General features: G+C 39.7%; 2 protein-coding genes and 1 long non-coding RNA gene across 4 annotated transcripts; 2 read left to right on the top strand and 1 right to left on the bottom strand.

Moving 5' to 3' along the window:
- Positions 1 to 327: 327 nt before the first annotated feature.
- On the top strand, positions 328 to 3,495 carry LOC122017849 (50S ribosomal protein L24-like). 2 transcript variants are annotated; one of them, XM_042575555.1, is made up of 6 exons: positions 328 to 476; positions 1,422 to 1,527; positions 1,612 to 1,707; positions 2,550 to 2,653; positions 2,747 to 2,883; positions 3,129 to 3,495. In XM_042575555.1, the coding sequence occupies exons 2-6, from the start codon at positions 1,468 to 1,470 to the stop codon at positions 3,209 to 3,211; spliced, it is 480 nt and encodes a 159-aa protein (XP_042431489.1). In that variant the 5' UTR covers positions 328 to 476; positions 1,422 to 1,467; the 3' UTR covers positions 3,212 to 3,495. The 2 variants fall into 2 exon arrangements, with proteins under 2 accessions (XP_042431489.1, XP_042431490.1); XM_042575556.1 differs by lacking the exon at positions 328 to 476 and having other exon boundaries at positions 638 to 1,527.
- Positions 3,496 to 3,920: 425 nt separating this feature from the next.
- Positions 3,921 to 6,729, bottom strand: LOC122017320. The gene is made up of 4 exons (XM_042574902.1): positions 5,983 to 6,729; positions 5,239 to 5,294; positions 4,978 to 5,170; positions 3,921 to 4,331 (listed from the first exon to the last, which is right to left on the bottom strand). Exons 1-4 carry the CDS (start codon positions 6,667 to 6,669, stop codon positions 3,978 to 3,980), a joined length of 1,290 nt encoding a protein of 429 aa, XP_042430836.1. The 5' UTR covers positions 6,670 to 6,729; the 3' UTR covers positions 3,921 to 3,977.
- A 934-nt stretch (positions 6,730 to 7,663) lies between these two features.
- Positions 7,664 to 17,134, top strand: LOC122014627. Its single transcript, XR_006120724.1, has 4 exons — positions 7,664 to 7,875; positions 7,985 to 8,123; positions 16,600 to 16,679; positions 16,807 to 17,134. It is a non-coding gene; the product is annotated as an uncharacterized LOC122014627 (long non-coding RNA).
- The last annotated feature ends 4,660 nt before the right edge of the window (positions 17,135 to 21,794 follow it).

The raw sequence follows: 21,794 nt of genomic DNA, 5'->3' as shown, positions 1-21,794 counted from the left end.
TTATCTTAAATTTTATATTTTACATAATTTTTTTTATATTAACTACTTTATCTATTTTTAAATTTAAATTTTATAAATAATATTTTTATAAAATTTATGTCCTAAATATTAAAATATTATTTTCTTTAATTTTCATTGTATGAAATTTATTGTACGGTCTAGTGAAAAATGATAAAGTAATTTGAAATTTTAATAAGGAATACGATGTAGCGCTGATAAAGGAATATTTTATTTTTTATTGTAGTGATAAAGTAATTTGAAATTTTAATAAAGGAATACGATGTACGGTCTAGCGATGTAGCGTTAATAGGGACGAAAATTTCTCCAGATTTATTGTTTTTTAATTTTTTATCTATTCCTGACCGTAACCCTAGCCGCCCAACACTAGCTCCGCTCACCCGCACGGTATCTCGTCTCCGTCGACCAAACACCTCCTTCGTTGCTCGGCACCTTTCGTCTCTCACCGTCTCAAGCAGGTACGATCTTTGTCTTCTCCATCCCGTTCCCGATCGAACACCACACTCTCATCTCTCGCCGAGGTTTCCTTCTCCATCCCATCACAGTACTCAAGTTCAGGTTGCTTCTCCGATAAATAATTCTTTTTGCGTGTTGTTTCTTTTTCCATGATCCAATATTAGTTCTCAAGGTTCCGTTCTTTGTTTTTTTCTTTTCTTAAACAAACGTTGAACGAGTGCTCAGATCGTTCACTAATTTTGTTGCATAGAGTAAAAACTGAAAATTGATACTAAGATGACCTAATCCTGTAAATATACAAGCCGGAAATTGCTTACAAAGACGCAAAGAATCCACAGGACCAAACATAGTAAAAACACAACTACCACTTAAAGTCTTCACCGAGGTTGCAAAAATTTGCTTCCAGTTTGGCCCCGGCTTCTCCAGGCATGTTTACTGGATCGAGGTGAATTATTGTCAGCTTGGACAGAATTCCACCACAATTGGTTCATTCTTTTTAATTATCTGATTTAAGATGCTTGAGTTATTTCAGATTTTGGTGTGTGTGTTCTTGGTGCAGCAGTTATTAGTTTAATTATTTTACGACTTTTCCATTGTTTTGCTAGTTTGTAGCTTGTACTTAGTAGTTTGGTTACAAACATTTTGTTTGCTATAGAATAGTTTGATTAATATTTTGAGATATAGTTGACTTGATTTTAATTGCCACCAAATTGTAATGTGCGGAAAATAATTAATTTGCGGTTTAATCAGTGGACCTATGTTAGTCTGACCAATGATCTCGACTGGATCAATGATGGTTGACATGCAGATCAACCACTCACTAGCTGGATCATTGAACCAGTGATTTGAAGCTTGTCCTGTTTGATTTCTAGCTCACATTTTATAACTAATTTGTGCATTTTGAGGATGAAAAAACAAATGAACGTAAGTGGCTTCCTAAACCTTAGGTGGGAAAAGGTTTAAACAGGCAGAGCCCAGGCAACACAAGGAAGGATGGGGTGGAAGGCAGCTGAGAAGTTATTCAGGCACTGGAAGATCCTCAGAGGCGACAACGTAATCTTCAATTCTTCTTTTTCACTTGTATCATTGTTTACCTTGGTCGAAGTTATGATTTTATCTTTTGCTGATGTTTTGTAGGTCATGATCATAAGAGGCAAGGATAAGGGTGAGACAGGTCTCATCAAACGTGTCATTAGATCTCAGAACAGAGTCATTGTTGAAGGGAAAAATTTGGTCTGTTCTCTGACTTTATACACCACTTATTTTGCTAAATTGAAGTGATTTTTGCCTACAAGATTCCATATATGGATGTATTGGTGCAGTAGTTAGATCATGAATCTGAGACCAATCGCCTCATCAGGGCTGTATCAAGCGTTGAATCAACGCACTGGTTCTTAAATTGAAGTGTTTGTTATTTATTTAGTTGAGATCAGTTGTCAGAGATTACATTAATCTACTGAAAAATCTATATGAGATGTTGAATCGGTACACATTTCTTCAAAAATTTAGAAGTTCTTCATGATTCAACCAAACTGGCATTTTATGCTACTTTTCATTCATTCCGCATAGGTTGTTAATAGTTGAAGTTTCTATCTAGAACAATCTAGAGTTCTGCATAATCATTTTATACTTTATAATGATTTAGCGAAATGGAAAAATGAAATATAGTATTCTCTTGTTTGTATTAGTTTTTCCAAATCGTGCATTGGTTTCCATAATTTGACATAATCATCTGAAGGCTTGTTCAAGGTTATTGCTTGTACTTTTTATACAGGAGTAGGATTCATTTCCCATATGGCTTCCATAATTTCCATTTGAAAGTTTGTTTCTTGTTAACATGTTATTTACACTATTCTAAAAGCTATTAATATTCTAAGGCCACCTTTGAGAATTAACAAGCTATGTAGCCTAGTGTAATCTTCTGTGAGTTTTGCTTTTCCAGTGATATTCTGTACAAATAATGTTATTTATGATCATCATAGTTCCATGTGGTAGTATGATGGGTTCATGAACTTTGATCTTTCGTACTAGTACCCTTTGCTATCTGTTATCAGATTGTGGTGTTCTCATTTCAGGTGAAGAAACACATCAAACAAGGGCAAGGACATGAGGGTGGAATCTTTTCAATTGAAGCTCCCCTTCATGTTTCCAATGTTCAGGTTCTTGACCCAGTTACTGGGTACAATCTCTTCAGCATTCCCTCATCAGCTTGATTTTGTGTTAAATTCCCTATTTTGGTTACTCTTTATAAGCAAAATTGTTAGTCGTGCAGGAAACCATGTAAGACCGGGTATAAATATCTGGAAGACGGAACTAAAGTACGGGTCTCTAGAGGACTTGCTGCATCTGGAGCTGTAATTCCTCGCCCTGAAATACTAAAAGAAAGGCGAAAACCAAGACCTAGCTTTGGTACATTCAGTTTTACTTGATTGCTAAAGTTGCTTTCTTAAATTCAGTAGTTTACCCATTGGTTGCACTAATCTATTGTCATATCAATTGAGAGGAATAAAACATTGAATTGTTATTTCATATTTAGAACTCAAATACCTAATGTGGAACTACACCCACGTGCCTGATGTCTGCCCATATCCATAGCTTTTGGAGCTGTTTGTAATGGATCTGAATTATTATCATACTTCAACTATCTTATGCAGTTGGTCCCAAGGATACACCAGTTGAACTAGTACTTGAAAAGACATACGATGCTAAAGCTGGAATTGGCATGCCTGATCTCTAGGAATCCTCGATAAGGCAAAATCATTCTCTCATCTGCATTATCATCGAGGAAGTTCAGATCGTGCTTAATTTGCCGAAATATTTAGGTTCAACTCTTACATAATAAATGTCAACGCTATTACTTAATTTTGCTAGCACAGCTTGGCTGTTAGTTAGAATTTCACGACTGAGTGGTGCCTTTTGAAACATTTTCAAGTGTAAACTGAAATCGTGTTGCATTACTTGTTCTCGATGAACACTTGACTATGGTTAGATGAAAGTGCCAAGAACTTGATGGTTTATTTAGTCTTGTTATTGAGTTGGTGATGATGTGAGGTCTATCTTCATCTTTGTGATTTAGTTATCTATTTTTTCCTTGTTTTTGTAGTTTGATGATGTAATTGAACCTGTATCTTTGTAGGCATCTCACAGAGTTGGACAAAATTCACCCTTTGCACCACATTGTCACCCATCTTTCAATGTGAAGTTGTTATAAACTGACACTTTAAATTTGGGTTCTTAAACGTATGGTTTTAAAATCTACTAAACGTAATTTTTAATCAACATACCGATAAAAATAAACGAAGAAAGCAAATTTTGGACTTTGCAAATAGAATCAAACACTAGCAATATTCTTAATATATATATATATATATATATATATATAAGGATAATATTATTTTCTAAGGATGAATAATTATTGCAAGTAGCAACGAGGCACGACTCAAAACTAACGAGGCAGAAAAGAAAACTAAATTAGCAAACTAGAAATACAAGGTTGATCGAACTCAATATACAAAGGGGAACGGCGACAAGCAGTACTCTCTCACACGCGATGCGCCATCTCTTGCCAGAATCCCCTCCAAATCCCCCATGGTTCTTGCTAACCAAATCTCTAAGCTCCTCTGAATCTCCTTGAACTTGTTCCTCACCGAGTCCAATGATTTTCTTGCACTTGATTTAGCTTCTGCTGTCAACCCATCTCCTAATGGCCTTCTTATCGACTCCGCTTGTACTGAACTCAGCTTTTGTCTTGTTTCCGATGCACAATTCTGCAGGCGAAATGCTTCGAGCAAGAACTCAGTCTGTCGTTGTGTTCGGAACTCTGGAGTTAGGGTCGGGTCGCAGGGCTCATTCATTCTCTGTAGAGTTAAATTCAAATTAGGTAAAAATGACGAATTGATGACAAAAGTTGATATGAAAAATGAAGCCAAATATGTTTAGCCACTCTTTGTTTCTTGGCGAAATGGGCATCCAACGAGAAACCTATCCATATCGTTCTAACAATAACGAGTTCTCCACACACTCATATTTTCCTTCCTCTTGATAGATTTTGCCATTTTGAGAATAAAAAGACCTTCACAAAACATGCCAAATTGTCCCATGCATTTGTCATTCTGTTCGATTGTTATCTAATTTTCTTCAGAAAACAGTTGCATCCATTAGTCAAGATCATAAAGCAGCAACCTTCAAACTTTATAGGTCATCTCTCAGTGAAATTGACAACATAAATCCTATTCGTCCATTATGCTCTAACATGGGCATATCACTAAAATTCAAACTAATTAAATCATTCATTGTTACATCAACTAATGTCTTCTTTGGTCTCTATTCCTTGAATCTTCCGCTAATTGATTCAATTTTTAACTATAATATGCGGATCATTTATGAACCTGCCTATATAACCTTAGCCTATTTTCTTTCATTTTATCATTTATTGGAGCTGCGTCTAATTGGACAAAATAAGAATTGAAAGATAATAACAGAAAAATCAGTTAATTAACTTACCATTTTCCTACATAAAGCATCAACTTTTCCAGCAAGAGATTGATATCTCTTTGCTTGCTTCCTCATCAATGAAGTTATTTTGGACAAATCTCCAGCCCCGACTTTTTCCAGGTAAACCAATTCTTCTTCAAGAAGTTTAAGCTTAGTGGAAATGCCAGAAGATTCACTATCAACCTTCCAAGGGGATTCCCGCCTGAATATCAGTTTTCAATTATAGTAAGACATCGTACTCACTGGCTAGGTGGATACAACTAAATTTACCTTGCCACTAAATGCTTCATACTGTTTGTTGTGTCAAGTGAGTCATACAGCATATTCTGCAGTGAGGTAATGAGAGAAAGTAGTGATGCCAAAATATGATTGAATAACATATGACCATAGCATAATAGCAACTCAATGATCCAAATAAATGTCAGATGGGACCATCATGAAAAGTTTGTTGCTATGAAAGGAATCATTACTGATTAAAATATGCAATGCGGTTGAATAGTACTGAAACAATTCTCATCACCAATCTATAAATTTTATGGCACAAGAAATCAATCCAAATGAAATGCACTAGTTATATATCATTTGTAGGTCACTTGGATATTGTATTAATTTCTCATAACTTTTCTTTATAGTTCTCTGTCCAATTTTCGGAGAAATGAATCTCAATAGAATAGTTTATCTTTTCTGCCTCCCTCTCCATATCAATGCCCTTTTTTTCTTCTTTTACACTTTATCAAGCCTCAAATACTAATTGGAGTTATCCTAACAAAAAATTCAGGGTTTCCAGATTTTAAAGGACAAATTCAACTAATATCAACTTGAAATAAAGCTAACAAATAAACCCTCCATTAAGATATAATAACTGTTTTGTGCAAACTTAGTTCAGTGTGCAGGCAGGTATGACGAGGGAAAACACACTAAGCTTACCATATTATAGACAGAGAACAGTTCCTTAATTATACATGCCTAACATTGAAAATTCAAACCAGCATAGGGTAAGACTGAAACCCTTACCTGCCATCCACTAGACTGATCTGCCCACTGTTTCATGTCTTCCGAAGGCATGAACAGCTCCCTTCCATTGCTGTTCTGCTGAATCGCCACCAATTTTCCATTCCTTGCCAGTAACCTCTCCTCCGGAACCCTAACCCTGGTGAAACCCCCTCCAGTACCACTCTCCTCCACCGAATCGAGCCCACCTCCACCACCCTCCTCCTTCCTCGCCATGAACTCGAGCATCTCGTCCCTTTCCGACACTTCCCTCTCTAGCCTCTGCAGTGCGGCGTTAAGATCCGCCCTCTCTCGCTCCGTCTCCTCCAATCGCGCCCTCAAACCCGAAATCTCCGCCTCGGCGGCATCCACACGGAGGAGGAGGCGCCTGTCCTCCTGCTGCCACCGGGCGCGGTGGCCCGCGAAGATCTCGGCCACTCGCGCATTGGCCTTGGCATCTTCCTTCCCCCGAGACCTTAGCGTTCGGAGCTGGTCCTCGGCCTCGAATAACTTCGTAGCGAGGATCCGGTTGCGGGACTGGAGCGACGACACGTACGAGAGGGATAACTTGGGGAGGAGACCCAGGAACAAGGCGAAGCTGAGGCCGATGTAGGATGAGAACAGAGACGCCTCTGTCTCCGCCGGCGGCGTTTCCGCCTTATCCCCCTCGATCGGCACTGCCTTGTCGACTGCGATCGCATCGGACGCCATTATTTCCGACCAGTCCCGTCACCCACTCCCACTGGAGTCGCTGGGGCAAACTATATAACTATAGTCTATAGGGCCCTTCCACTCTTATTTACAACAAAACCCCTATATTTGTGATATTGACTGATCGTGGCTCCTAATTATAAAATTTACTCTACTAATCTGTCGGGTTAAGTTCGAACTGGTGAAACTTGACTTTGAGTAAATAAAAGTCTAAGTGCCAAATTGAAAATAAGAGAAATTTAAAGGGTCATATTTCATTTTCTGCAGCTATTTGGAATTATATGCAAATGATGCAAACAAAGCTGTTGGCTTTTCGGTCTGCTACTTTACAAGAAATGATGAGTTTGTCCGATATTTTTTTTTGTTTTTTTTTCTCTCTCTCTTAGTTTTTTTTTGACAGAGATGTAGAAGACAACAATCAGCTGGGACCATAATTTATGTGCCAAATAAATGTTTAATCAATATATATTTTTAAATTCCTATAAAATATTTTAGTTGATGAAATCTTTATGACTATAATTAATTTACCTCTGTTGCTGGCTACTGACCACCCTCCGCCATTTTTATAGGTTACCTTTAATTTTAGAGATTGTTTTATCAAATTATTTTTTCTAACGAAAAAAAACAAGAAAAGAAGAAAGTTTCAGCTTTCTGGTCCTTCAGCCTTAAAAGACCAGCTGCTGCGGATTGTGGCGCTGGTGTGAGAGTACAAGTTCACGAGATCCATTTCCAAATAAAATATCAACTGATGTGATTCAACAAATATTTTTCTCCAATCAACTGGGCGGTAAATACACGAGTCAATCATGTGAATTTTTACTCAGTTAATATATAATCAACCAATTAATAGTCAAAATGAGTCAATTGTTAAATCAATGTAAATCTTGAAGAAAAAAATTATTGTTCGTATTATTTTTATTCAGTTTACCCAGATTTTTTGTTTTATTTCCCATACCGCCCCATCCCTTCTCCCTTCTTTTTCTTTTCCAGCAAACAGCCGCCTTTTCTTTCCCTCGCTGTCTCGGTTTCTTGGCAGCAGCCATCGAAGCTACCAGTAGAAAGGGGAAAAGCAGCCCTAGTTGCTATTCTCTTCCAGAAAACAAGTGCAACAACTCTTTCCCCCTTCTTTCGTTGTTTTTTCCAACCAACCACAACCATCGGAGCCCCGCCGGAGCTAGCCGTGGCCATTGGCGAAAAGGAGAAAAGGTTCTCCTTTCTTTTCTTTCACTGTTTTAGCAAATTTCTTCATTCCGTTCTGTTGGTTCTTGTTTTTCCAACAAGACCAATAACAAATTCCTTCCTTTATCCCATTCAGCACGAGCAATTCCTCTCATCGCTTCAAGTGAGGACAGTGGTGCTCCAACCGATTGCTAAGCCAAGAGGATCGAAGAGCCACCGTTGGCTCCTCATTTTCCAAACTTTGAGGTTATTGGTAGTATGATGACCAATTAAAGGTAACGATAAATTAATATTTATTGATAGCGAGGAATAATGAATTAATTCAAATTAACGATGATTAGTTAAATAAGTTCAATTGGATTAATTGGATTGAGTGTTTTATATCAACAAAACATCCTCATTCTTTCATCACTGAAGGAAACTTACGAGATAGTAGGATGTAGATTTGATAATTCTAGTATTATTATGTTAATTAAATATTAATTCTGTCCGAAGTCGAAGAGATGGAAAGCTGAGGATGTGGTGTTTCCGTTGACCGCCAGTAGACTCCGTTCGGATCTACAACACAAACTACGTCAGTGCTGAGCCAGGGTAGGGGTCCCCGACGTTGGCCCTCCGACGTTCAAGTTAGTCGCTGGCGATGAAATATAAAGCAGAGGAACAAGAATACTGTAGCACAAATAATGAATATCGCATACCTCTATCGATTTTGGGCCCCCTTTTATATAGAGCTCCTATAGCGCGCGCGCGCTCCCCAAGGCGAGCATGTTTTCCAAAGTTTTCCTTGAAAAGACATGTCAGTAAAGTGTCCCTGACACAGTACCGCAACGGGCCGAGTATATCTCTGAAGTTACAGTTGAAGCTTCCGTCGTACAATCTTCTAGCTGCTCATGTCCTGTATCGGTGGCACCAACTCTCAAAAAGATGTCGATGGATATCATAGGGAGTGTACTGCTAGGTCGAGCGGGTTGGCCGCTCGGCTGGAATTTCGCTACTCTGGTGTTCCGTCCCGTCGGCCAGAACCTCGCTATTCCTGTGCGTGTGTCCGTCCGTCCGAAGTTCTATTCTGCCATCGCCGAGACATGTTGTCAAGCCGAGTGGGATAGCTGCTCGGCTGAAATTGAACTCTGCCAATGTCGAGCTATGTTGTCTGGCAGAGAGGGGTAGTCGCTTGGCCCAGCTTATGCACCTCGACACCGTCTCCATTCGGCGTCCAATAATCCATTGAGCGTCGGTCGTTTAACCCCGTGTCGAAGGTGGTAGCGGATTGTGGCCTTCTCCCCTGGTCGGGGCATGCTTCGCCCGATCGGCCGATACTATCTGCGCGTTGACCACCATGACTTTGACCTCCATCGTGGCCGCGGGGTGGGGCCCCTCATCATCACCGCATCGCATGCCTCCCCCTCAAGTCTAGTCGAAGGAGGTTGCAAATCCAACTGACTAACAATTGTCTAAGTAGTTTTCCACCCGATCGGCCTTCGGCACTACTTGATTTCTGATTAGGATGCGACCACTCTCTGTCGGTCGGCCTGTTGATGCTTGTCGTTCGGCCGTAGGTATGCTCCCTCAATCTAATCGGCACAATGAAGGTTTATACTTGTGAAATCTTTTCTTGGGCTATCTTGGGCGAGCGCGAGCCATGCTTACGTCATCCAAATTTCTTGGAAATCGTGCAAATATCTTCGCATTAAGGCTAAGTGCCCCCCATGCCCTCATTAAATCCGACATGTGGCGATGCGCCATGTGTCCTGCCAACTGCCGCCGCATGCCTGATGTGACAAGCGGATATCTGCTAGTAATGTGACGTTTAGCGGTTCAAATTCGACGGTCAGATCTCGGCCTGGGTTTTTGCGACATAGATCGGACGGCTCCGGTCGATCGGCCACGAGACTTATAAGCCCGTGTGTGTCGCCGCCTTTGCGCACTTCGAGTTCTTCGGCTACGGTCCTTCTGTGCTCCGGCGACGATCCTCTTTCCCTGCTCCTCTAGCGACCTTTTTCCAGTAAGCTTTCTGTTGGTGCAACCTTAGGTCAAGGTTGACCTGGTTGACCTGACTCGAGTTGTGTTTTGATGTTTAACGATGTTTGACGAGAAGAGAAGTTCTATTCTTTATGTTTGACAAGAATAGATGTTTGGGAGATTGTTGGTGCAACCGTAGGTCAAGGTTGACCTGGTTGACCTGATTCGGTGAAAAGTCCAAGTATGAAGACTTGGCACTGGAAAAGTCCAAGTATGGAGACTTGGCACGGGAAAAGTCCAAACAGGGAGTTTGGCGCAGGGAAAAGTCCTGGTGAGTGAAGCCAGGCAGTCGGGAAATCCTGGTGAGTGAAGCCAGGTGAAAATCCTAGTGAGTGAAGCTAGGTGAAGGTGAAAGTCCTGGTGAGTGAAGCCAGGCATTGGGAAAGTCCTGGTGAGGGCAGGTGAAAGTCCCGTGAGTGAAGCCGGGCAGTTGATCCTGGTGAGTGAAGCCGGTGAAAACCCTAGTGAGTGAAGTTAGGTGAAAGTCCCGGTGAGTTAAGGCGAGGAAAATCCAGATGGATCAAGGTGATCGGACATCCGGTGTTGGGAAGTCCAAGTAGATCAAGGAGTGATCGATACTTGGCACGAAGAGGAAAGCCCAAGTGGGTCAAAGGATTGACCGAACACTGGTGGAGAACTCTAGCAGTCGAGGGTGACCGGATGCTAGAATAATGAACCAACAGTCAAGGTTGACCGGATGTTGGTGTAAAGCCCGAGGTTTAGGGTCGGGAGTTTGGATCGAGGACCGATCGGTGATACATCGATAGCCCGATCGGCCACCGCACCGATCGGAACCATCCGAGCCTCATCAGAGTTATCTCGATCGGCCCGAGACCGATCGATAACATCGAGGCGCAGAAGTTCGGGAGAGAGAAACCTGATCGGTCTACGGACCAATCAGAGTGCCCGATCGGTCTACGGACCGATCGGAGGTTCCTCGATCGGTCCATGGACCGATCGAGACGAAGCGAAGGTTAGGAATGGATCGATCGTGGACCGATCACATGGAGCCCTGATCGGTCCACGCATCGATTCAGCACTAGCTGCGACGCAACGCCAGATTTCTTCGTTTCTTCGCTTTCTTCGCAGGTTATAAAGGAGTTCACGAGCCTCCCCTTCTTTCTTCTTCTTCTTCCTTGATTGAAGCTTACGTGCTCGAGGTTCGAGCTTTGTTGAGCTCGCTCAAGCTTCGCATGAGCTTCGATCGTCGATCACCGTTGCGTTTGGGTTGTGAAGTTGCTGCTTCATCGCCTCCGATCGACAGAGAAGGCAAGCGAGTGTTGCATTCATATTGTTGTTTGTATTTGCTTCTTGCTTTCCTTGTACTCCTTTCTTGTTGTTACAAGTATTGTGGCGAGGTTTCTCCACCCACAAGGAGCATTTATTAGCCGGTTCTCCGGGGACTCATCCACCGACGGATTGATAGGCTTCGTCCACCTTACGGACACGCCGAGGAGTAGAAGTTTATCTCCGAACCTCGTTACATCGGTTTGTTTGAGGTTTGTCTTCTTTCCCTTTCGTTTCTGTGTTTATTTTCCGCTGCGCTAACACGTTTTGTAGAAACGCGACGATTTGGGGTCGGCTATTCACACCCCCCCTCTTTAGCCTCCGTAAGAAGGATCCCAACACTTTCTTCCCATCTCCCCTTGCTTTCTCATCTTCCTGCGTCTGTACTTCCTCGTCTTCAAGTTTTTCGGTGTCTCAGAGTGTTCCGGTGATAATTCCGCCAGTAGGTTTTCTTTCCTTCGCATCTCTTCACCTTCCCTTGTTTTGTGATGACGAGTTCCTCACAGCCTCCGACCTGTATTCCTGGCCTCTTGCACACCTCTATCGAGTCCCGGTTTAATGCCAACAACGCTGAGAGTTTGACAGCCGCATTCGAGTTTCCTCCTGATTATCAAGTCTTTTTTTCGCGCCGATCGAAGAGTGGTGTGAGTCGGCAGGCGTTGCATCCTGAGCTCTCGAACACCAAATCATCATCCAAGGTCCACTCGCATTTTCGAATTAACGATGATTAGTTAAATAAGTTCAATTGGATTAATTGGATTGAGTGTTTTATATCAATGAAACATCCCCATTGTTTCATCACTGAAGGAAACTTACGAGATAGTAGGATCTAGATTTGATGATTCTAGTATTATTATGTTAATTGAATATCGATCTTGTCCGAAAGTTGAAGAGATGGAAAGTGGGGGATGTGGTGCTCCCGCTGATCGCTTGTAGACTCTGCTCGGACCAGCAACACAAATTACGTCAGTGCAGAGTCAGGGAAGGGGTCCCCGACGTTGGCCCTCCAATGCTTAAGTCAGTCGACGGAGATGAAGTATAAAGCGGGGGAACAAGAAGTCTGTAGTGCAAACAGTGAATATCGCATACCTCTGTCAATGCTTGGACCCCCTTTTATATAGAGCTCCTGTAGCACGCGTGCACACTCCTAAAGGTAAGCACGCTTCCCAAAGTTTCTCTAAAAAGACATGTCAGTAAAATGTCCCTGAAACAGTACCGCAACGGGTCGAGCATATCTCTGAAGTGACAGTGGAAGCTTCCGTCATGCGATCTTCTAACTGCCCATGCCCGGTGTCAGTGACACCAACTCCCAAAAGGATGTCGATGGATATCAGAGGGAGTGTACTGCTAGGTCGAGCAGGTTGGCCGCTCGGTCAAAATTTCTCCACTATGATGTTCCGTCTGGTCAGCTAGAACCTCGCTATTCCTGTGTGTGTGTCCGTCCGTCACAAGTTCCACTCTGCCACTACCGAGACATGTTGCCAAGCCGAGCGGGGTAGATGCTCGGCCGAAATTGAACTCTGCCAATGTCGAGCTCTGTTGTCTGGCCGAGAGGGGTAGTCGCTCGGCCCGGCTTCTGCACCTCGCCGCCTCCTCCGTTCGGCTTCCAATAATCCATTGAGCGTCGGTCGTTTAACCCCGTGTCGAAGGCAGCGGCGGATTGGGGCCTTCTCCCTCGGTCGGGACATGCTTCGCCCGATCGACCGATGCTATCTGCGCGTTGACCGTCATGACTTTGACCTCCATCGTGACTGCGGAGTGGGGTCCCTCATCATCACCACATCAAATATCATTTTAGGTATTTGAATTATTTTCGTATTATACTTAAAGATACAAGTTCGAGTGGAGCACGACGATCTATAAGCACTCAAAGATTTTAGACTGCAAAAGGCAAAATCACTCGCCCCTAGCGCCTCCGTCGCACCCAACCCAAGGTCATCATGAGGGAGGTAAATCACGGTAATCGAGAGGACAAGTGGTGGGTGGGGTGAGATACACAAGGTCCGGAGATTTATGCCCCCGACATACATCCCTGTGGTTCGACCTCGCATTCTCAGCTGCAAACATAACCACCACTTATCATCTCGGATAACCCCATGGGATTCACTCAAAGATTTTAGAGTATCTAGACTATGTACATCGACTCTTACATATTTTCCCTTATTTAGGAATAAAGAGATAAATGGATTATATATATACTTATGTAATTATTTTAAAAAGAGAATTAAAATGATATTACAAACAGCGAATGACTTAAAATAATAAAATGGTTGAAAGTAAATAATTAATATTATTTCTTATTCAAATATGAGTTTATATGAAAAAAATAATTAACCAGGCAGGGTACCCACAGAAGTTTTTCACCGACCACCAGGGTAAATCAGGAAGCACTTATGACGAGCGTTCAAAAAGCCCAGCATCCCTTAGTGCAAGTCCCATTTGAAGGGAACTGAACACCCTTACCGCTGCACCATAGCCCCGGGCCACATGTGAATTCATATGAGAATTAAAATGAGGTTATTTTAAAAATTAAGTTGATATTTTGGCTTATTATTTCGTTAATACCTATTTTTATGTTGCTTGTCCTTCTATGTTTGTTTGATATTTCATATTGTTCATATTTGTAGTTTTTTATAAAAGCAAGTGCGTAACGGAATTAAAAATAAAACAGAAAACAAAAAGCATGAATACAAGTGATTACTTGATTCGAAGTCTTCAGCGACTCCTACTCCAAGACTCATGATCCCTCGGACTATATCGATGGACAATCCACTAAAACCTCTTCCGAAACTACCAGAAAAGATAATCAAGTACAAGAATAAAGGATAGTATAAGAACCTACACTGCCTTAGCAATAATGTAAATAATTTAGAACAACTTGTCACCAACATGGAATTGTTGAATTTGCAAGTTCATGTGTCAGTGTCGGTCTATTGGCAAAGGTCGGATGTCATCGAGTAGTAGCACAGTAGCAACACAGCAGATTGTACGTGGTCAGAGCAACAGAAGGATCTTTGAAGCTTAAGGATGAGTTGTGCTTTTTCTGCTGGTCGAACAACTCTTTTAAGGAACATTGAGGGTGCCTTCAACCCCATCCGAGGAGCTTTCAACCTTGAATTTGATCTCTGGAACTTCGAACTTGATAACCTTTGATACCTTCAGTTTCTATCCATGCAAGGGCGCCTCCAAGCGCTCCAAGGCACCTCCGCGCCAAGCTTCAGAACTCCTCCGCCACACAGGAGGTGCCTTCAAGCCTTTCTACGCAGAGTCTTTAGCCGAGGCAGCCAAGGCAATCGAGGCGCCTCCAAAGCATAGGAGGCGCGTCAGATCAGTATTCACCTGAGGCTAGATTTTGCACATAGCTCCTACAAGTTCATGTTAGTCTAATAATGAAAAGTAACTTGTAAGATCGGGTTAGAACAATAAAGAGTGTCTTACCAGGACCAGAATTTAGTCATGGTTTTAGTTTAAGTTTTCAAAATGGCTCTAAGTTAGACCGTGCCTATAGTTCCACCAGGACTTATTCTCACTGGATTACTCTCTTTCAGTAACTTATCTTAGTTACTATTTGTAGTCATTTGATTTGCCTTTTGATCCACCAGGTCTTCCCGTCAATTGTTAAGTTTGTAGACTCAACTGGACTTTAGCCAGCTGTCAGGTCTCGTAGACTTTGCTGGACTTCCTGTCATATATCAGGTCACACCTTGACCTATCTAGACTTTGTGTCAGTTATTAAGTCATCAGACCTAATTGGGCTTTAGTCTGATGTCAGATCTTTAGATCAGTTAATTACTATACACTCGGTAAAGAGGTTAGACAAATATAATACCTAATTTTAATCCATTTGTCATTTATCAAAATTCGAATTTGACCATTGATATTATAATAATTGCACCAACCGTTCGAACATATATAGTGACTTTTCTGCATAGAAGAATTCTTACCGAGTACATCTTTTTCAACCTTAATCTTTGACAACTCCTGATAGTTGTAGCCGCCATACTCTGCTGCTTAGAACCGTCCCTGGTGAGATTGTTGAAGTTGAGTGCAACACCTAGCTAATGGCCCGCCCACACTAGATGTATTACACTGCCGTTGTCCCCTCTAACGCCCGACCTCGCTTAGCTCGGCCAGCCGACTCCTAACGCTTTGCATGCATGGCAGATTAGGTGGCCTGTATGGTAGTTTGCGTCGCTTGTGTGCCAGTACCATGTGAATATTTTCTTTTGTTGACTATATAAGGTCTGGCGACGATAGATGAAGATATGTTTTTTCTTCTCATATATAGAAGTCACTCTTGTCTCTTGACTTCTTCTTCTTCTTCTTCATGCTTGCGCACCCACGAGCCTCACCTTCCAACCTAATTCTAACATATCTGTCGGAGGCCAAGCTAGTGTCTACTGACACATTTTGACTCATAAGAGATCGAGGTCCAATTGGCCAGGGGACAGAGGCAGCTATGAATCAAAAGAGTAATGATATGCTGTAGGAATAAAAACCATGAAACACTGCGGGAATGAGTCATCCAATTCTACGTGGAATAAAAAATGCACGAACCCTTCTCTCCCTGTCCACCTCATCTTGACTCATTTACTCTTTGACTAAAACCCTAAACTGCGCCCGTCCCCCCCCCCCCCCCCCTATTTCTCTTCCACAGAAGCTGCCCCTCTACTCCGATTTCTCTTCTGCGCCCTCTCCTCCGAGTGCTCTTCCACACAGAAGCTGCGCCTCTCCTCCTTTTTGTCTTCTGCGCCGCCCTCTCCTCCTATTTCTCTTCCACACAGAAGTTGCGTCTCACCTCCTTTTTGTCTGCTACGTTGCCCTCTCCTTCGATTGCGGGCTTCTGCGCCCTCTCTGATTTCTCCAGATCTCCACCGATTTCTCTTCCACGTAGAAGCTCTGCACAAAGCAGAGATCTGCCACCATCGAAGCTCCTCCATCGCCGAGCGAATCCTAAAGGTGCACCCCCAGCGAAGCCGCGAAGTTCCTCCATGACCTAAGCCCTAAAGCTCTTCCACCGCCTAAGCCCTAAAGCTCCTCCACCAGCAAACCGTGCCTTTGTACGGGTTTGTTTTTTAGCACTTGATGAATCTTCCCCTTATCATTGAACATTAAGTTCTTCTCATGATTGTTCTTCTTGAACAAATGTAATTATAATTCTGTTTGCCCTATTATAATTCCTGTAGCATCTCATTGATCAAACCCGAGACATGTCCTATTATTAACCAATTTTGTTTGGTTCCCAGAGTGAAACCAATTAGGATATTGAAAGTCATGTTTAGGATATTTTAAATTTGCAACAATTTATACTCTGGAGATCTCTTATACTATGTGTGGCCTCTTAAGTATTAGTATAACATAAATTACCTAAATTGTAGTAGTTGAGCAAGGATATGAAAGAGAAAGTAGATGGTTTTTGTTCGTTTGATATGAAAAAAATTGCAGGACAAAGGAACAAATATTCATGGCAGCCGGTTCTTCATCATCAACATCTTTCACTCGAAGACGCATGAATGATGAACAAGGTGAAACACCTCATATATTATGCTATTGTGGGTTAAGAGCTACTCTCTAGATAAAATGGTTTCAAAACCAACCGTATTTATATGCTTTTTAATTATTGAGTTTTGATTAAGTTTTTTCGATATTTAGGAAAGGGGATGTGGCTTCTTCCTATGGCATGATCTAGAATTGTCAGAGAGAACTAAGGGAATTATTAATGATCTGAAGAAGGATAACAAAAAATTACAGATGGAGATTAGTGAATTGAAAAAATATAATATGTACATCAAAAGTGTAGTTGATTGCAATGTTCTCCTGGAGCCTGTGAACAACTCTGTTACTATGAAGTTGAGTGATGAAATATGTTCATTGAATAGAAAGTTTAGAGTTACTATCGTTGTAATTGTATTTACTTGGATTGTGATGATTTAGAGGTGGTTGGTGTAATTTGCTATAAGCAAATAACTGTTGAAGTAATGAAAGGTGTTTTTAGTTTTTTAATGTGCTTTTTGGTCTTGCATTTTTGTCAAAATTAGTATCTTGGTTCATCTTGTTTCTTTCTTATTCTAGATGAATGAAACTTTTTCTTTTCATTTCCATTACAACTAGTTTCAAATTCTCTCTCTATTTGTTGTACTTGTAAATGTGTAACATCTGAGTATTAGTGTATGAAAACTAAAGTTACTTGCCTGTTTATCCCTTTTTTACTTCTGTGAGGTAGGACTTATATTCAGAACTAAAGCAACTACATTAAAGTGATCCATTGTATGGAAGAAAAGGAATCAAACAACACAATGAGAATTTTCCAAATGGTGAGGAGCCAGCACAGGCATATTCATCCCTAGGGAAGGTAAAGAAAGCACTAAATTCTTTTGAGGAAGAGATTAAAACTATTGAGAACAAAACAGAAAATCTAGATCAAAAATCTAAAGTGAAACGGGATTGCAAGCAATGTGATAAGAAAACTGCAACAAGATTCCTCCCAGTTATTATCCGAGATACACTTTGTAAAAGACAAGGTAATGGAAGAATCTAAGCGTGTTAACAATGCTGAATATGAAGTTAAAAGTTTAAAGGAAAATCTTTCTGGATTAAACTCTGAGAGGGAGGAAACACATCTCCAACAAAAGATATATCTTGAAAGAATATCCAGTCTCGAACTACTACTCTCTCATACGGAAAATGAGTTGAAGAAACTTCGTCAGGACATGCTCAAGCTCAAGGAGGACATGGAACTTTGTAATAGAAGTCTAGAGGAATACATGCTCAAGCTCAAGGAGGAAAATAATAACTTAAATGAACAGAAATTTCACTCTATGATGCTAAAACGTTTCCAGGATGAAATAATCTTGCTGAAGGAAAGGGAAATGGAACTTGAAACTAAATTTGTAATCCTCTTAGAAGATATTAGAAGATAAAGAAGTTCTTGCCCAAGAGCTTTATCATGTCAAAGAAGAAAAGAATAACTTAGAACAGAGGCATCGAGATCTAGTGGAGAAAATACATGCGGTCAATTTATATGTAGCAATTAAGGAATTACAAATTGGAAACTATGAACTGAAAGAGGCATGCAAAAAACATGATGCTGAAAAGGAGCTTCTAGAAGAGAAGCTCCAAATGATGCAAACTCATTACAAACTGTAATTGGATACTACTTACAAACTTCAATTGGAAATATAAATCTAATTGCATTACAATTTTCAATTGGATATATAACTACAATTGGATACTACTTACAAACTTCAATTGGAAACATAAACCTAATTGCATTACAATCTTCAATTGCATTACAATATTCAATTAAAAAAGAACCAAACATAGGGCTAACATAAACCGTGCAACCCCTCAAGCACACAAAAAGAGTCTAAATGTCATGAACATAAACCCAGCATATTCTCTCTTTTGTCATCAACTCCATTTCCCCGGCGTAGGCCTTAGTACACAACTTGCAAAATGAATAAGAGCTTCAATGAATAAAAATCAAAGATGCTTCCCAAATCAATAACATAATATGTCTTGATTTTTCTGATATGTGTCTTGGTAAATGCATATTTGCTATAATATAACTGTTGAGTAATGAGATGCATCTTTTTCTATTTTCCTGTCTAGGTTATTGCTTTAAACCTCTCTGATGATGAAATTGCTGGGCTGAAGGAGAAGTTTAAGATGATTGACATAGTAGACATATAACCTTCAAAGAACTCAAAGTTGGATTAGAAAGAGAGTGAGTCTGTTAAAACACATGAATCTTTATGCGTTGATTTGATGGTTAAATAATCTCGGTTGCTTTTCAGGTGAAAATTACCAAAATCTGTTTACATATCACAAATTATGGGGCAACAGGCAATCACCTGTTGCAAAGTAAAATATAAAATATTTACAGATCATTTCATTCCTAGTTAGGTATGTGCAAAGACGTTCAAAAATAGATGTGAAATTTTCACCTAAGAATAACTGAAATTAAGCTGAGATTGAAAAGGTAAAGCTCTGCATACCTTTCTTTTAGGATCTTGCAAAGACCGATTATTGATCGCAATCATATTGTAGTAGGCTTTCTTTAAAACATCTTTGGCAGCTTGAAACAAATGACAAATCAGCTTAAAACAAGTTGGAGAATTCATTTCTTGCCAAAATTACCAACTCTAAGTACATATACAAATGAAATGTAAAATGATAAATTCTAAATTTTAAAAATTTCATGCGTCTAACTTACATTTTTACTGGACTGATCATCGACCAAACTTGGAGAATTTATATTTGATAACTCATCTTGTTTTTTATCAACTGTAGAACCCTGTAGATAGATGTACTTATGTTCAATATTAACAAATAACAAAAGTAAAATCAATTATCACTAAAACGTTAACACCAAAAGTATATTTCGCCAAATATACAACCAAATCTTTTTTTGAGACTTTGTCTTCATCTTTTTCACAATTTGCTCAATTTTGGATTGTTTTCGTTTCATCGGTGGACGTCCACGAGACCTTACTTTTAGAGGGTTGTGAAAGTATTTACTCTCATTTCTTGATTCTTTATATATTTTATTGCTGTCCTGATAACCATCCAATGAATCACCAATATTTATATCCATAATTTTTTTTTTTGCTTCTTTCAATATCCCTGTTAAAACAAAGCACCTCTCATCATTTTTTGACCCAAGCTGCCCCACTTCTTGTAACAATGGTTGAAGATTATTATATCTTTGTCGTTCCTTTGCATGATGATAAGAATCATCATAAATATTGGTGATTCCTTGATATCCACGTTTAATGTCTTTGCATCATCATTCCAATATATAATTTTCTTGAACTATAATGATATTTCTTTTCACCATAACTGACATCAAATGTCTACACACAATTCCACGAAACTCAAAGAGACGACACAAACACTTCATCTGAGATTGTAACTCACTATATTGTACCCAAAAAGAAATATTTTTTTGGAGTTGCTCCCTCTTTCCCATATATAGTTTTTGTCGCCTCAAAAAAGAGTGTTGACCCTTCTTGCTTCACAAATGTAGTGTTACAAAACATCAAACCTCGCAATTCATCTTAAAACAACTTGAATATTTTGTTAGTGTAAACACTTTGAAATTATTTTTCAATTGGATTGTCACTGATAACCGGAATGATTGAATTGAAAGACGCAAAATCAGAATTATCTTCCTTTTCAATCTTGCTTTTCAAAGCATTGTCATATTGTTCAATAAACTGCTTCAAAGTTATTTTTGAATGAATATAATCTTCAAAAAATACATTCATACTTTCACTTCTTTGACTTGTCGACATCCCTACCCAAAATTTATCTTTCACATATACAGGCATTCACTTATGACGAATTTCATATAAAGAATTCAACCAATCATTTTTCTCCAAGTTAAATTCTTCGATCAATTTTTTCCAGTTGCTATCACATTCTTCAGCCATAGAATTGTAAACAATATTCTTCAAGTTTCTCTTTATCAACTTATAGTTGGCATGACCACTAAACTTGGATGGAAGTTTTTTCATAATATGCTAAAGACATAAACGATGATGAGAGTCCGGAAATACCTCAACAATTGCAATTTCCATGGCTTTGCATTGATCTGTAATAATAGCTCGTCCTCTCATGCATGTCAACCATAATTTAAATAACCAAATGAAAGTTTCAGAATCTTCTTTATATATCAAACCACAACCAAGTAATATGGATTCATCATGATGATTTACTCTAACAAACGGAGCAAATGACATATCATAACTATTGGTAAGATATGTAATATCAAATGTAATGACATCAGAAAAAGAATCACATGCAACCCTAGATCTTGCATCAGCCCAAAATATATTTCTTATGCGAGAATCTTCATCTACATCAATCACATAAAAGAAATTTGAATTTCTACTTTGCATAGGACAAAAGTAATTATTCAAGGCTTCTGCATCACCATTCCCAAGCCTTAATCTCCTTGATTCAGCCACATAATTTCTACAATTTCTCTCATCAAACGATAAGTTTTCATAGCCACCAGCTTCAACAATAAATGATTGAAAACTCTTACTCAAAGTTATTCCCGCTTGATTATTCAACTCTAATTTCCTTTTAGTTTGGGAATCTAACACCTTATTACATCTAAAATGTCTTGACTTCCTTGAACTTAATGCATGATTGTGTTCAAGTTGAATACTCGTAATGACACATAATTCATCATTCTGAACCGTAATATTAATCTTTGCTTTGCAATTCATTTTGCTACAGGGCCTAGGATAAAAAGAATTTTTCACTCTAGGAGCAGTTTTACCATTTTTAGAGCATCCGAATGAAAAATACTTCAGCTGGCCATCATCTCCTTTTTTGGAACCCAACTTTGAAATACCAAAACCAAGACTCTGGGCATAGGATTTGTAAAAATCACAAACTTCTTCTTCAGTTGAAAAACACATCCCAACTTGTGGAGTATCAATTCCATTTGAGCTTGACGAATCACCCAACACTTGAAAATCACCCTCAATTAATAGTTCTTACTCCATAACAATTTTACAGTCTAAATTCAAATAAAATAGCTATTAGCAAACTTTTATACCGTGCACAAAGAAGAGAAATGAAATGCTGCAAGAAGAGATATGTTGCAAGAATTACAAATAAATAAA

Source organism: Zingiber officinale, chromosome 8B (genome assembly GCF_018446385.1).
Source record: "Zingiber officinale cultivar Zhangliang chromosome 8B, Zo_v1.1, whole genome shotgun sequence".
Classification (NCBI taxonomy): Eukaryota; Viridiplantae; Streptophyta; class Magnoliopsida; order Zingiberales; family Zingiberaceae; genus Zingiber; species Zingiber officinale.
This window is presented reverse-complemented; position numbering and strand designations above follow the sequence as displayed.

Coding starts and splice junctions, on each gene's coding strand:
- LOC122017849 (XM_042575555.1), top strand. CDS start 1,468: ATGGGGTGGAAGGCAGCTGAGAAGTTATTCAGGCACTGGAAGATCCTC. Junction 1,708..2,549: donor TTGTTGAAGGGAAAAATTTG/GTCTGTTCTCTG, acceptor TTCTCATTTCAG/GTGAAGAAACACATCAAACA. Junction 2,654..2,746: donor GTTCTTGACCCAGTTACTGG/GTACAATCTCTT, acceptor TTAGTCGTGCAG/GAAACCATGTAAGACCGGGT.
- LOC122017320 (XM_042574902.1), bottom strand. CDS start 6,669: ATGGCGTCCGATGCGATCGCAGTCGACAAGGCAGTGCCGATCGAGGGG. Junction 5,295..5,982: donor ATCAGTCTAGTGGATGGCAG/GTAAGGGTTTCA, acceptor ACCTCACTGCAG/AATATGCTGTATGACTCACT. Junction 5,171..5,238: donor ATGAAGCATTTAGTGGCAAG/GTAAATTTAGTT, acceptor ACTGATATTCAG/GCGGGAATCCCCTTGGAAGG.